This window comes from Oncorhynchus clarkii, chromosome 14 (genome assembly GCF_045791955.1).
Source record: "Oncorhynchus clarkii lewisi isolate Uvic-CL-2024 chromosome 14, UVic_Ocla_1.0, whole genome shotgun sequence".
Taxonomy (NCBI): Eukaryota; Metazoa; Chordata; class Actinopteri; order Salmoniformes; family Salmonidae; genus Oncorhynchus; species Oncorhynchus clarkii.
The window spans coordinates 41,081,386-41,097,444 of record NC_092160.1 but is presented as its reverse complement, the minus strand read 5'-3'; the positions used below and the strand labels follow the sequence as shown (position 1 = coordinate 41,097,444).

At 47.3% G+C, this 16,059-nt stretch overlaps 1 protein-coding gene across 3 annotated transcripts in view; it reads right to left on the bottom strand.

Annotated features, from left to right (window-relative positions):
- LOC139366605 (dolichyl-diphosphooligosaccharide--protein glycosyltransferase subunit MAGT1-like) overlaps positions 1–15,342 on the bottom strand; it is a 41,885-nt gene extending 26,543 nt beyond the window's left edge. For 2 of the 3 annotated variants that reach the window (XR_011626781.1, XM_071104289.1), the window contains exons 1-6: positions 15,202–15,327; positions 14,033–14,202; positions 11,153–11,270; positions 5,808–5,948; positions 3,302–3,442; positions 3,121–3,210 (exon numbers count right to left, since the gene is read on the bottom strand). Coding sequence is in view for 2 of the 3 variants with exons in the window: in XM_071104289.1 (XP_070960390.1) it covers positions 3,121–3,210; positions 3,302–3,442; positions 5,808–5,948; positions 11,153–11,270; positions 14,033–14,202; positions 15,202–15,279 (738 nt within the window). In the remaining variant the exon portion in view is untranslated. Of the gene's footprint in view, positions 1–3,120; positions 3,211–3,301; positions 3,443–5,807; positions 5,949–11,152; positions 11,271–14,032; positions 14,203–15,201 lie in introns of all 3 variants that reach the window. The other variant, XM_071104290.1, reaches the window with a different exon arrangement.
- Positions 15,343–16,059: the final 717 nt, after the last annotated feature.

Genomic DNA, 16,059 nt, shown 5'->3' with positions numbered 1-16,059 from the left:
TAGAGAGAGAGAGGGGCGTACCACTTGTCTAGTGTTGGGGTTAAGAGATATCTATAGAGAGAGAGAGGGACGTACCACTTGTCTAGTGGTGGGGTTATGTTAAGAGATATCTATAGAGAGAGAGAGGGGCGTACCACTTGTCTAGTGTTGGGGTTAAGAGATATCTATAGAGAGAGAGAGGGACGTACCACTTGTCTAGTGTTGGGGTTAAGAGATATCTATAGAGAGAGAGAGGGACGTACCACTTGTCTAGTGGTGGGGTTAAGAGATATCTATAGAGAGAGAGAGGGACGTACCACTTGTCTAGTGGTGGGGTTATGTTAAGAGATATCTATAGAGAGAGAGAGGGACGTACCACTTGTCTAGTGGTGGGGTTATGTTAAGAGATATCTATAGAGAGAGAGAGGGACGTACCACTTGTCTAGTGGTGGGGTTATGTTAAGAGATATCTATAGAGAGAGAGAGGGGCGTACCACTTGTCTAGTGGTGGGGTTAAGAGATATCTATAGAGAGAGAGAGGGACGTACCACTTGTCTAGTGGTGGGGTTAAGAGATATCTATAGAGAGAGAGAGGGACGTACCACTTGTCTAGTGGTGGGGTTATGTTAAGAGATATCTATAGAGAGAGAGAGGGACGTACCACTTGTCTAGTGGTGGGGTTATGTTAAGAGATATCTATAGAGAGAGAGAGGGACGTACCACTTGTCTAGTGGCGGGGTTATGTTAAGAGATATCTATAGAGAGAGAGAGGGACGTACCACTTGTCTAGTGGTGGGGTTAAGAGATATCTATAGAGAGAGAGAGGGACGTACCACTTGTCTAGTGGTGGGGTTATGTTAAGAGATATCTATAGAGAGAGAGAGAGACGTACCACTTGTCTAGTGGTGGGGTTATGTTAAGAGATATCTATAGAGAGAGAGAGGGACGTACCACTTGTCTAGTGGTGGGGTTAAGAGATATCTATAGAGAGAGAGAGGGACGTACCACTTGTCTAGTGGTGGGGTTATGTTAAGAGATATCTATAGAGAGAGAGAGGGGCGTACCACTTGTCTAGTGGTGGGGTTAAGAGATATCTATAGAGAGAGAGAGAGACGTACCACTTGTCTAGTGGTGGGGTTAAGAGATATCTATAGAGAGAGAGAGGGACGTACCACTTGTCTAGTGGTGGGGTTAAGAGATATCTATAGAGAGAGAGAGGGACGTACCACTTGTCTAGTGGTGGGGTTATGTTAAGAGATATCTATAGAGAGAGAGAGGGACGTACAACTTGTCTAGTGGTGGGGTTAAGAGATATCTATAGAGAGAGAGAGGGACGTACCACTTGTCTAGTGGTGGGGTTATGTTAAGAGATATCTATAGAGAGAGAGAGGGACGTACCACTTGTCTAGTGGTGGGGTTATGTTAAGAGATATCTATAGAGAGAGAGAGGGACGTACCACTTGTCTAGTGGTGGGGTTAAGAGATATCTATAGAGAGAGAGAGAGACGTACCACTTGTCTAGTGGGGTTATGTTAAGAGATATCTATAGAGAGAGAGAGGGACGTACCACTTGTCTAGTGGTGGGGTTAAGAGATATCTATAGAGAGAGAGAGGGACGTACCACTTGTCTAGTGGTGGGGTTATGTTAAGAGATATCTATAGAGAGAGAGAGGGGCGTACCACTTGTCCAGTGGTGGGGTTATGTTAAGAGATATCTATAGAGAGAGAGAGGGACGTACCACTTGTCTAGTGGTGGGGTTATGTTAAGAGATATCTATAGAGAGAGAGAGGGACGTACCACTTGTCTAGTGGTGGGGTTAAGAGATATCTATAGAGAGAGAGAGGGACGTACCACTTGTCTAGTGGTGGGGTTAAGAGATATCTATAGAGAGAGAGAGGGACGTACCACTTGTCTAGTGGTGGGGTTAAGAGATATCTATAGAGAGAGAGAGGGACGTACCACTTGTCTAGTGGTGGGGTTAAGAGATATCTATAGAGAGAGAGAGGGACGTACCACTTGTCTAGTGGTGGGGTTAAGAGATATCTATAGAGAGAGAGAGGGACGTACCACTTGTCTAGTGGTGGGGTTATGTTAAGAGATATCTATAGAGAGAGAGAGGGACGTACCACTTGTCTAGTGGGGTTATGTTAAGAGATATCTATAGAGAGAGAGAGGGATGTACCACTTGTCTAGTGGTGGGGTTAAGAGATATCTATAGAGAGAGAGAGGGACGTACCACTTGTCTAGTGGTGGGGTTAAGAGATATCTATAGAGAGAGAGAGGGACGTACCACTTGTCTAGTGGTGGGGTTAAGAGATATCTATAGAGAGAGAGAGGGACGTACCACTTGTCTAGTGGTGGGGTTATGTTAAGAGATATCTATAGAGAGAGAGAGGGACGTACCACTTGTCTAGTGGGGTTATGTTAAGAGATATCTATAGAGAGAGAGGGACGTACCACTTGTCTAGTGGTGGGGTTAAGAGATATCTATAGAGAGAGAGAGGGACGTACCACTTGTCTAGTGGTGGGGTTATGTTAAGAGATATCTATAGAGAGAGAGAGGGACGTACCACTTGTCTAGTGGTGGGGTTATGTTAAGAGATATCTATAGAGAGAGAGAGGGACGTACCACTTGTCTAGTGGTGGGGTTATGTTAAGAGATATCTATAGAGAGAGAGAGGGACGTACCACTTGTCTAGTGGTGGGGTTATGTTAAGAGATATCTATAGAGAGAGAGAGGGGCGTACCACTTGTCTAGTGGTGGGGTTATGTTAAGAGATATCTATAGAGAGAGAGAGAGACGTACCACTTGTCTAGTGGTGGGGTTAAGAGATATCTATAGAGAGAGAGAGGGACGTACCACTTGTCTAGTGGTGGGGTTAAGAGATATCTATAGAGAGAGAGAGGGGCGTACCACTTGTCTAGTGGTGGGGTTAAGAGATATCTATAGAGAGAGAGAGGGACGTACCACTTGTCTAGTGGTGGGGTTATGTTAAGAGATATCTATAGAGAGAGAGAGGGACGTATCACTTGTCTAGTGGTGGGGTTATGTTAAGAGATATCTATAGAGAGAGAGAGGGACGTACCACTTGTCTAGTGGTGGGGTTAAGAGATATCTATAGAGAGAGAGAGGGACGTACCACTTGTCCAGTGGTGGGGTTCTTGTGGGCGTAGGGAGGTCCTCTAATGTGGTTCCACATCTGACCTGAAGTCATGATCAGGCAGAAACACTAGAGAGAACACACACCGTTGACAATGACTCAACACTTATTCATCCATAACTTTGATTCTCAGCTACATAATGAACCAGTGTGTTCCTACCAGAGCAGAGAAGGCCCAGACGTTCTTGTTGTAGAGGAATTCCAGGTTGTTTCTGCGGAGGTAAGCCAGTCCTCCTATCACTGCCAGCAGGAATCCCAGCATCAACGGCCCCGCATAGCTAGGAGGACGTATCACACGGATCTACACAGAGAGAGAGACACACAGTCAGCCTGATCACCCACATCTATACATATCAACACAGACTAATACACTACGCAGAGTTGAAAGGTGAGAGGTCAGGAGGGGCTACCTGTACGTCAGTGAAAGGTGAAGAGGTGAGAGGTCAGGAGGGGCTACCTGTACGTCAGTGAAAGGTGAAGAGGTGAGAGGTCAGGAGGGGCTACCTGTACATCAGTGAAAGGTGAAGAGGTGAGAGGTCAGGAGGGGCTACCTGTACGTCAGTGAAAGGTGAAGAGGTGAGAGGTCAGGAGGGGCTACCTGTACGTCAGTGAAAGGTGAAGAGGTGAGAGGTCAGGAGGGGCTACCTGTACATCAGTGAAAGGTGAAGAGGTGAGAGGTCAGGAGGGGCTACCTGTACGTCAGTGAAAGGTGAAGAGGTGAGAGGTCAGGAGGGGCTACCTGTACATCAGTGAAAGGTGAAGAGGTGAGAGGTCAGGAGGGGCTACCTGTACGTCAGTGAAAGGTGAAGAGGTGAGAGGTCAGGAGGGGCTACCTGTACGTCAGTGAAAGGTGAAGAGGTGAGAGGTCAGGAGGGGCTACCTGTACGTCAGTGAAAGGTGAAGAGGTGAGAGGTCAGGAGGGGCTACCTGTACGTCAGTGAAAGGTGAAGAGGTGAGAGGTCAGGAGGGGCTACCTGTACGTCAGTGAAAGGTGAAGAGGTGAGAGGTCAGGAGGGGCTACCTGTACGTCAGTGAAAGGTGAAGAGGTGAGAGGTCAGGAGGGGCTACCTGTACGTCAGTGAAAGGTGAAGAGGTGAGAGGTCAGGAGGGGCTACCTGTACGTCAGTGAAAGGTGAAGAGGTGAGAGGTCAGGAGGGGCTACCTGTACGTCAGTGAAAGGTGAAGAGGTGAGAGGTCAGGAGGGGCTACCTGTACATCAGTGAAAGGTGAAGAGGTGAGAGGTCAGGAGGGGCTACCTGTACGTCAGTGAAAGGTGAAGAGGTGAGAGGTCAGGAGGGGCTACCTGTACGTCAGTGAAAGGTGAAGAGGTGAGAGGTCAGGAGGGGCTACCTGTACGTCAGTGAAAGGTGAAGAGGTGAGAGGTCAGGAGGGGCTACCTGTACGTCAGTGAAAGGTGAAGAGGTGAGAGGTCAGGAGGGGCTACCTGTACGTCAGTGAAAGGTGAAGAGGTGAGAGGTCAGGAGGGGCTACCTGTACGTCAGTGAAAGGTGAAGAGGTGAGAGGTCAGGAGGGGCTACCTGTACGTCAGTGAAAGGTGAAGAGGTGAGAGGTCAGGAGGGGCTACCTGTAAGTCAGTGAAAGGTGAAGTGGTGAGAGGTCAGGAGGGGCTACCTGTACGTCAGTGAAAGGTGAAGAGGTGAGAGGTCAGGAGGGGCTACCTGTACGTCAGTGAAAGGTGAAGAGGTGAGAGGTCAGGAGGGGCTACCTGTACGTCAGTGAAAGGTGAAGAGGTGAGAGGTCAGGAGGGGCTACCTGTACGTCAGTGAAAGGTGAAGTGGTGAGAGGTCAGGAGGGGCTACCTGTACGTCAGTGAAAGGTGAAGAGGTGAGAGGTCAGGAGGGGCTACCTGTACGTCAGTGAAAGGTGAAGAGGTGAGAGGTCAGGAGGGGCTACCTGTACGTCAGTGAAAGGTGAAGAGGTGAGAGGTCAGGAGGGGCTACCTGTACGTCAGTGAAAGGTGAAGAGGTGAGAGGTCAGGAGGGGCTACCTGTACATCAGTGAAAGGTGAAGAGGTGAGAGGTCAGGAGGGGCTACCTGTACGTCAGTGAAAGGTGAAGTGGTGAGAGGTCAGGAGGGGCTACCTGTACATCAGTGAAAGGTGAAGAGGTGAGAGGTCAGGAGGGGCTACCTGTACGTCAGTGAAAGGTGAAGAGGTGAGAGGTCAGGAGGGGCTACCTGTACATCAGTGAAAGGTGAAGAGGTGAGAGGTCAGGAGGGGCTACCTGTACGTCAGTGAAAGGTGAAGAGGTGAGAGGTCAGGAGGGGCTACCTGTACGTCAGTGAAAGGTGAAGTGGTGAGAGGTCAGGAGGGGCTACCTGTACATCAGTGAAAGGTGAAGAGGTGAGAGGTCAGGAGGGGCTACCTGTACGTCAGTGAAAGGTGAAGTGGTGAGAGGTCAGGAGGGGCTACCTGTACATCAGTGAAAGGTGAAGAGGTGAGAGGTCAGGAGGGGCTACCTGTACATCAGTGAAAGGTGAAGTGGTGAGAGGTCAGGAGGGGCTACCTGTACATCAGTGAAAGGTGAAGAGGTGAGAGGTCAGGAGGGGCTACCTGTACATCAGTGAAAGGTGAAGAGGTGAGAGGTCAGGAGGGGCTACCTGTACATCAGTGAAAGGTGAAGAGGTGAGAGGTCAGGAGGGGCTACCTGTACGTCAGTGCGGTCCCCGACCCAGCGGGCCAGTTGTTCTGCAGCGAAGCCTCTGACCTGCAGCTCATAGGAGTCAGACTTCTTAGGCTTCCCTTTAGCAGGGAAGTGGATGAAGGAGGGAGCCGAGTTCATATTCAACTGGGGAGACAAAGACAGATATATAAATACTACTATATACACAAATACTACTTAACTACTACTATATACACAAATAACACAGATATATAAATACTACCATATACACACAAATACTACTTAACTTCTACTATATACACAAATAACACAGATATATAACTACTGCTATATACACAAATACTACTTAACTACTACTATATACACAAGTAACACAGATTATAAATACTACTATATACACAAATACTACTTAACTACTACTATATACACAAGTAACACAGATTATAAATACTACTATATACACAAATACTACTTAACTACTACTATATACACAAGTAACACAGATTATAAATACTACTATATACACAAATACTACTTAACTACTACTATATACACAAATAACACAGATATATAACTACTACTATATACACAAATACTACTTAACTACTACAATATACACAAATAAGACAGATATATAAATATATATATATATATATAACTACTACTATATACACAAATAACATATACACTGCTCAAAAAAATAAAGGGAACACTAAAATAACACATCCTAGATCTGAATGAATGAAATATTCTTATCAAATACTTTTGTCTTTACATAGTTGAATGTGCTGACAACAAAATCACACAGAAGTTATCAATGGAAATCAAATTTATCAAACCATGGAGGTCTGGATTTGGAGTCACACTCAAAATTAAAGTGGAAAACCACACTACAGGCTGATCCAACTTTGATGTAATGTCCTTAAAACAAGTCAAAATGAGGCTCAGTAGTGTGTGTGGCCTCCACATGCCTGTATGACCTCCCTACCTCCCTGGGCATGCTCCTGATGAGGTGGCGGATGGTCTCCTGAGGGATCTCCTCCCAGACCTGGACTAAAGCATCCGCCAACTCCTGGACAGTCTGTGGTGTTGGTGGATGGAGCGAGACATGATGTCCTAGATGTGCTCGATTGGATTCAGGTCTGGGAACGGGCGGGCCAGTCCATAGCATCAATGCCTTCCTCTTGCAGGAACTGCTGACACACTCCAGCCACATGAGGTCTAGCATTGTCTTGCATTAGGAGGAACCCAGGGCCAACCGCACCAGCTAATGTCTCACAAGGGGTCTGAGGATCTCATCTCGGTACCTAATGGCAGTAAGGCTACCTCTGGCGAGCACATGGAGGGCTGTGCGACCCCCTAAAGAAATACCACCCCACACCATGACTGACCCACCGCCAAACCGGTCATGCTGGAGGATGTTGCAGGCAGCAGAACGTTCTCCACGGCGTCTCCAGACTGTCACGTCTGTCACATGTGCTCAGTGTGAACCTGCTTTTATCTGTGAAGAGCACAGGGCGCCAGTGGCGAATTTGCCAATCTTGGTGTTCTCTGGCAAATGCCAAACGTCCTGCACGGTGTTGGGCTGTAAGCACAACCCCCACCTGTGGACGTTGGGCCCTCATACCACCCTCATGGAGTCTGTTTCTGACCGTTTGAGCAGACACATGCACATTTGTGGCCTGCTGGAGGTCATTTTGCAGGGATCTGGCAGTGCTCCTCCTTGCACAAAGGCGGAGGTAGCGGTCCTGCTGCTGGGTTGTTGCCCTCCTACGGCCTCCTCCACGTCTCCTGATGTACTGGCCTGTCTCCTGGTAGCGCCTCCATGCTCTGGACACTACGCTGACAGACACAGCAAACCTTCTTGTCACAGCTCACATTGATGTGCCATCCTAGATGAGCTGCACTACCTGAGCCACTTGTGTGGGTTGTAGACTCCGTCTCATGCTACCACTAGAGTGAAAGCACCGCCAGCATTCAAAAGTGACCAAAACATCAGTGTTCCCTTAACAGTAACATTTAAGACATTTAACATTTAAGTGTTCCCTTTATTTTTTGAGCAGTGTATATAACTACTACTATACTTCAGTCTGGTTTTAGACCCCATCATAGCACTAAGACTGCACTTGTGAAGGCGGTAAATGTCCTTTTAATGGCGCCAGACTGAGGCTCTGCATCTGTCCTCGTGCTCCTAGAACTTAGAACTGCTTTTGATACCATTGATCACCACAATCTTTTGGAGAGATTGGAAACCCAAATTGGTCTACATGGACAAGTTCTGGTCTGGTTGAGATCTTAGCTGTCGGAAAGATATTAGTTTGTCTCTGTGGATGGTTTGTCCTCTGACAAATCAACTGTAAATGTCGGTGTTCCTCAAGGTTCCGTTTTAGGACCACTATTGTTTTCACTATATAATTTTACCTCTTGGGGATGTCATTCGGAAACATAATGTTAACTTTCACTGCTATGCGTGTACATTTCAATGAAACATGGTGAAGCCCCAAAATTGCCCTCGCTAGAAGCCTGTGTTTCAGACATAAGGAAGTGGATGGCAACAAATTTAAACTCAGACAAAACAGAGATGCTAGTTCTAGGTCCCAAGAAACAAAGAGATCTTCTGTTGGATCTGACAATTAATCTTGATGGTTGTACAGTCGTCTCAAATAAAACTGTGAAGGACCTCAGGGTTACTCTGGATCCTGATCTCTGTTTTGACGAACATATCAAGAATGTTTCAAGGACAGCTTTTTTCCATCTAAGTAACATTGCAAAAATCTGAAACTTTCTGTCCAAAAATGATGCAGAAAAATGTATCCATGCTTTTGTTACTTCTAGGTTAGACTACTGCAATGCTCTACTTTCGGGCTACCCGGATAAAGCACTAAATAAACTTCAGTTAGTGCTAAACACGGCTGCTAGAATCCTGACTAGAACCAAACATTTTGATCATATTACTCCAGTGCTAGCCTCCCTACACTGGCTTCCTGTCAAGGCAAGGGCTGATTTCAAGGTTTTACTGCTAACCTACAAAGCATTACATGGGCTTGCTCCTACCTATCTCTCTGATTTGGTCCTGCCGTACATACCTACACGTACGCTACGGTCACAAGACACAGGCCTCCTAATTGTCCCTAGAATTTTTAAGAAAACAGCTGGAGGCAGGGATTTCTCCTATAGAGCTCAAATTTTACGGAATGGTCTGTCTACCCATGTCAGAGACGCAAACTCTGTCTTTACTGAAGACTCATCTCTTCAGTGGGTCATATGATTGAGTGCAGTCTGGACCAGGAGTGTGAAGGTGAACGGAAAGGCTCTGGAGCAACGAACCGCCCTTGCTGTCTCTGCCTGGCCGGTTCCCCTCTCTCCACTGTGATTCTCTGCCTTTAACCCTATTACAGGGACTGAGTCACTGGCTTACTGGTGCTCTTCCATGCCGTCCCTAGGAGAGGTGCGTCACTTGAGTGGGTTGAGTCTGGGTTGAGTGGGTTGAGACTGGGTCTGAGTCTTCCTGTCTGGGTTGGCGCCCCCCTTGAGTTGTGCCGTGGCGGAGATCTTTGTGGGCTATACTCGGCCTTGTCTCAGGATGGTAAGTTGGTGGTTGAAGATATCCCTCTAGTGGTGTGGGGGCTGTGCTTTGGCAAAGTGGGTGGGGTTATATCCTGCCTGTTTGGCCCTGCCTGGGGGTATCATCGGATGGGGCCACAGAGTCTCCTGACCCCTCCTGTCTCAACCTCCAGTATTTATGCTGCAGTAGTTTATGTGTCGGGGGGCTAAGGTCAGTCTGTTATATCTGGAGTATTTCTCCTGTCTTATCCGGTGTCCTGTGTGAATTTAAGTATGCTCCCTCTAATTCTCTCTTTCTTTCTTTCTCTCTTTCGGAGAACCTGAGCCCTAGGACCATGCCTCAGGACTACCTGGCATGATGACTCCTTGCTGTCGCAGCTATGGAACCCTGGCCTGTTCACCGGACGTGCTACCTGTCCCAGACCTGCTGTTTTCAACTCTCTAGAGACAGCAGGAGCGGCAGAGATACTCTGAATGATCGGCTATGAAAAGCCAACTGACATTTACTCCTTCATTTACTGCTGACTTGCTGCACCCTCGACAACTACTGTGATTATTATTATTTGACCATGCTGGTCATCTATGAACTTTGAACATCTTGGCCATGTTCTGTTATAATCTCCACCCGGCACAGCCAGAAGAGGACTGGCCACCCCTCAGAGCCTGGTTCCTCTCTAGGTTTCTTCCTAGGTTCTGGCCTTTCTAGGGAGTTTTTCCTAGCCACCGTGCTTCTACACCTGCATTGCTTGCTGTTTGGGGTTTTAGGCTGGGTTTCTGTACAGCACTTTGAGATATCAGCTGATGTAAGAAGGGCTATATAAATCAATTTGATTTGATTTGATTCTAACAGTCAGGGAGACAGGCCGGTTCTAAATGTCAGGGAGACAGGCCGGTTCTAGCAGTCTGGGAGACAGGCCGGTTCTAGCAGTCAGGGAGACAGTCCGGTTCTAGCAGTCAGGGAGACAGGCCGGTTCTAACGGTCAGGGAGACAGGCCGGTTCTAAAAGTCTGGGAGACAGGCCGGTTTTAACGGTCAGGGAGACAGGCCGGTTCTAACGGTCAGGGAGACAGGCCGGTTTTAACAGTCAGGGAGACAGGCCGGTTCTAACGGTCAGGGAGACAGGCCGGTTCTAGCGGTCAGGGAGACAGGCCAGTTCTAACAGTCAGGGAGGCAGGCCGGTTCTAGCAGTCAGGGAGACAGGCTGGTTCTAGCAGTCAGCGAGACAGGCCGGTTCTAACAGTCAGGGAGGCAGGCCGGTTCTAGCAGTCAGGGAGACAGGCCGGTTTTAACAGTCAGGGAGGCAGGCCGGTTCTAGCAGTCAGGGAGACAGGCCGGTTATAACAGTCAGGGAGAGAGGCCGGTTCTAACAGTAAGGGAGACAGGCCGGTTATAACAGTCAGGGAGACAGGCCGGTTCTAGCAGTCAGGGAGACAGGCCGGTTATAACAGTCAGGGAGACAGGCCGGTTCTAACAGTCAGGGAGACAGGCCGGTTCTAGCAGTCAGGGAGACAGGCCGGTTCTAGCAGTCAGGGAGACAGGCCGGTTCTAGCAGTCAGGGAGACAGGCCGGTTATAACAGTCAGGGAGACAGGCCGGTTATAACAGTCAGGGAGACAGGCCGGTTATAACAGTCAGGGAGACAGGCCGGTTATAACAGTCAGGGAGACAGGCCGGTTATAACAGTCAGGGAGACAGGCCGGTTATAACAGTCAGGGAGACAGGCCGGTTATAACAGTCAGGGAGACAGGCCGGTTCTAAATAACATGTGAAGGGTTAAATAAACTAAAAGAGATAGAAGAGTTATACCATCTGAAAGACGTCAGATCCTTCATCAAAGTCGACGGTAGCGAAGAAGACCTTGTTGGTGAAGGCAGTGGAGTAACGCCAGGAATTAGCTAGGATCTGGTACTCCTCGTCAGCCTGTCTGTAGTGGGGGTGGAAACACACAGCATGTCAAATACCTTTCAATATTTCAGATACCAATGATTTAGTGTGTCAAGGACAATGGAACTAATAGAATAGTGCAAGCTGAATAAATCATACCATAAACAAATAATATGACATGTATTTGACCCCAACCATGTGTAAAACTAACATGTGACACCTTACTGGCAGACTAGACACAGTCTCTGTTACTGTTAAGGGAATTTTTATCAATGATGACTAATTATGTATACATTTCAATCAGGACTGAACAATCCGAATACTGTTATGTTACTGTACATGAATGAATTTTCTCTCTTGCTCCCTGTAAAGGATATAATGTAGTCAAGAGTTTAGAACAATGATGGTCTGTTCCTTGGTACAAATGAATGAACTATCTCCAGATGGCAGGGACGGACTATCTCCAGACTGTCTAGAATGCTTATCTACACTGACTGACCTTGGCTCTAGGCGAGGAGGGAAGGCTTGAGATCTATAGGGCCTTTCTACCAGTGTCAAGAGGAGATAGAACATTTAGAAAACGCTGACGTCATTTTCAGTTTATAACCTGTGGTAAAATGTGTATGAAGGGAGTACTCTCTTGAATTAAAGGCTGTTACTTGACTTTTAAGACCGGGGCTCTGTCCATTCTTATAAAATAAGGGTCTTACAAACCCTTATGCATTGACAGAGTGTTTAATATTGATTGGGAAATAAAACAGAGGAATTAAATTCCTTCAACAGTTACTGACTGGCAGACTAGACAAAGTCTCTGTTACTGACTGGCAGACTAGACACAGTCTCTGTTACTGACTGGCAGACTAGACACAGTCTCTGTTACTGACTGGCAGACTAGACACAGTCTCTGTTACTGACTGGCAGACTAGACACAGTCTCTGTTACTGACAGGCGGACTAGACACAGTCTCTGTTACTGACTGGCAGACTAGACACAGTCTCTGTTACTGACAGGCAGACTAGACACAGTCTCTGTTACTGACTGGCAGACTAGACACAGTCTCTGTTACTGACTGGCAGACTAGACACAGTCTCTGTTACTGACTGGCAGACTAGACAGTCTCTGTTACTGACTGGCAGACTAGACACAGTCTCTGTTACTGACTGGCAGACTAGACACAGTCTCTGTAACTGACTGGCAGACTAGACACAGTCTCTGTTACTGACTGGCAGACTAGACACAGTCTCTGTTACTGACTGGCAGACTAGACGCAGTCTCTGTTACTGACTGGCAGACTAGACACAGTCTCTGTTACTGACTGGCAGACTAGACACAGTCTCTGTTACTGACTGGCAGACTAGACACAGTCTCTGTTACTGACTGGCAGACTAGACACAGTCTGTTACTGACTGGCAGACTAGACACAGTCTATGTTACTGAATGGCAGACTAGACGCAGTCTCTATTACTGACTGGCAGACTAGACACAGTCTCTGTTACTGACTGGCAGACTAGACAGTCTTTTGTTACTGACTGGCAGACTAGACAGTCTCTGTTACTGACTGGCAGACTAGACACAGTCTCTGTTACTGACTGGCAGACTAGACGCAGTCTCTGTTAATGACTGGCAGACTACACACAGTCTCTGTTACTGACAGGCAGACTAGACACAGTCTCTGTTGCTGACTGGCAGACTAGACACAGTCTCTGTTACTGACTGGCAGACTAGACAGTCTCTGTTACTGACTGGCAGACTACACACAGTCTCTGTTACTGACTGGCAGGCTAGACACAGTCTCTGTTACTGACAGGCAGACTAGACACAGTCTCTGTTACTGACTGGCAGACTAGACACAGTCTCTGTTACTGACTGGCAGACTAGACACAGTCTCTGTTACTGACTGGCAGACTAGACACAGTCTCTGTTACTGACTGGCAGACTAGACACAGTCTCTGTTACTGACTGGCAGACTAGACACAGTCTCTGTTACTGACTGGCAGACTAAACACAGTCTATGCTACTGAATGGCAGACTAGACGCAGTCTCTGTTACTGACTGGCAGACTAGACACAGTCTGTTACTGACTGGCAGACTAGACAGTCTCTGTTACTGACTGGCAGACTAGACAGTCTCTGTTACTGACTGGCAGACTAGACACAGTCTGTTACTGACTGGCAGACTAGACGCAGTCTCTGTTACTGACTGGCAGACTACAAACAGTCTCTGTTACTGACTGGCAGACTAGACACAGTCTCTGTTACTGACTGGCAGACTAGATACAGCCTCTGTTACTGACTGGCAGACTAGACAGTCTCTGTTACTGAATGGCAGACTAGACACAGTCTCTGTTACTGACTGGCAGACTAGACAGTCTCTGTGGCTGTTACTTGCAGACAGGTTTGTCTGAATTGAGAAAAGAAACACATTTTTTGCTCTATGAAGTACTCTGTCATGTTGTCTATTTGAAGTGTTCTCTCAGTATCCTGACATGCATCACTTTGGGCTGAACACCCACCTGTCTCAATGAGAGAAGACTTGAAATGGACAACATGGCGGTGTACACATTGTAGAATTACTCCATGGAACAAATCATGTATTTATTTTCACAATTAAAACGGACACAGACCTTTTATGACACTCCTGTTTCCACTAAATGAGGACGAAGACAGTATTGCCAAGCTATGGTTGGTCGAAAATCCCCTGCGCTACACCAAACATTACCCACCCGATAACTCCCAAGTAATGGATACCAAAAATCTTTGTTTAAATCTCATTACGTGGTGTCACAATCTGTAGCGAACTTACTTGCAGACACCACACTGTCTCTGTGGCTGCAGGGCGGTGAACATGATGACCACAGAGTAGTTCCTGGGAGGAGCCTTCACAAAGCGACGGAACTTCTCCCCGTTCATACGGATCACAGCTCTTCTCCCTGTCCAGTCCATCAACTGACCTACCTTCTCAGAGAGCAGAGTCTGGAGGGAGAGATAAGAGGTTAGGGTCTTATACCAGCCCAGTTCATCAACTAGCCCCCCCTCTCAGAGAGCAGGGTCTGGAGGGAGAGAGAAGAGGTTAGAGTCTTATACCAGCCCAGTTCATCAACTAGCCCCCCCTCTCAGAGAGCAGGGCCTGGAGGGAGAGAGTGGTTAGGGTCTTATACCAGCCCAGTTCATCAACTAGCCCCCCCTCTCAGAGAGCAGGGCCTGGAGGGAGAGAGTGGTTAGGGTCTTATACCAGCCCAGTTCATCAACTAGCCCCCCCTCTCAGAGAGCAGGGCCTGGAGGGAGAGAGTGGTTAGGGTCTTATACCAGCCCAGTTCATCAACTAGCCCCCCCTCTCAGAGAGCAGGGTCTGGAGGGAGAGAGAGGTTAGGGTCTTATACCAGCCCACTTCATCAACTAGCCCCCCTCTCAGAGAGCAGGGTCTGGAGGCAGAGAGAGGTTAGGGTCTTATACCAGCCCAGTTCATCAACTAGCCCCCCTCTCAGAGAGCAGGGTCTGGAGGGAGAGAGAGGTTAGGGTCTTATACCAGCCCACTTCATCAACTAGCCCCCCTCTCAGAGAGCAGGGCCTGGAGGCAGAGAGAGGTTAGGGTCTTATACCAGCCCAGTTCATCAACTAGCCCACCCTCACAGAGAGAAAGTCTCTACTTCCTAGCTAGCGCCAAAAGAGGGCGCCTTCCTGACCCGGAAGTGCTAACAGTTTAGTAGATGCGGATTATAGCTGCAGGAAGGTTAACATTTTTCGACCAAATAGAACATAGCCATGTCAATAAGTGATTTGTTAGTTATTACAAGTATCTAGATAGCTATATCTGTAGCATTTCTACGATACAAACTAACTAGCTAACCGGTTCCTGGCTAAAAGTTAATAGCTAGCTAGCTAGACCCATGAGCTAACGTTAGCGATTTAGTAAGTTTACGATGCTTGCAGTGTGATGATTATGTCACCGTGCGCTAAGAATAATATCTATACCTCCTTTTTCTTTTGTCCGGTTGAAGGGACACCATATAAAGTCAACAACAACAACAACACAGTTAGATACATGTTCATTCTATTTCACAGAGGCGCTATCCGTCAGTCGTCTGGCCACGGATTCGCTGTTACATTCCTATTGGTACAATTTCAGCTTCAAGAGCCAATGGCGTGATAGAGGAAGAGGCCGTAGATCCTGGTTGGGCCGCTCTGCTTATTGTCCCCGCCCGGTGGAGGAGGAGCCCCCAGGGATAGTCATCTCGCTGGCTATTTCTTTATGGTCTGGGCGGGATGGGATCATAGACAAACTCAGCAACAACAAAAAAAGAAACGTACTCTCACTGTCAACTGCGTTTATTTTCAGCATACTTAACATGTGTAAATATACAACTGAGACCGAGACATAAACTGAAGTTCCACAGACATGTGGCTAGCAGAAAGGGAATAATGTGTACCTGAACAAAATGTGTTTGGGAAACAGTGTTTAAACCCTTTACAATGAAGATCTGTGAAGTTATTTGGATTTTTATGAATTATCTTTGAAAGACAGGGTCCTGAAAAAGGGACATTTCTTTTTTTGCTGAGTTTATAAACCAGATGGGACAGACCAGAGCTAGTTGTTCCCTCTCTCACTTCAGTGTCCCAGACATAGAGCTCACCAGCTTGTAGTCCTAAAATGTAGAAATTAGTTACCTCTGGTTCGTTCAGTCATCCCCATGGGAAAAATGTATTGGGAAAGAATAAGCTGAAAATAAGGTCTGAGGTTAATGCAGGACATCTTAGCTCTACATTTTGTTGTGTGAGTTAACAGCGGTCACTAACATGACCTTTATGAATTATGAAGCCTTGACCAGATAC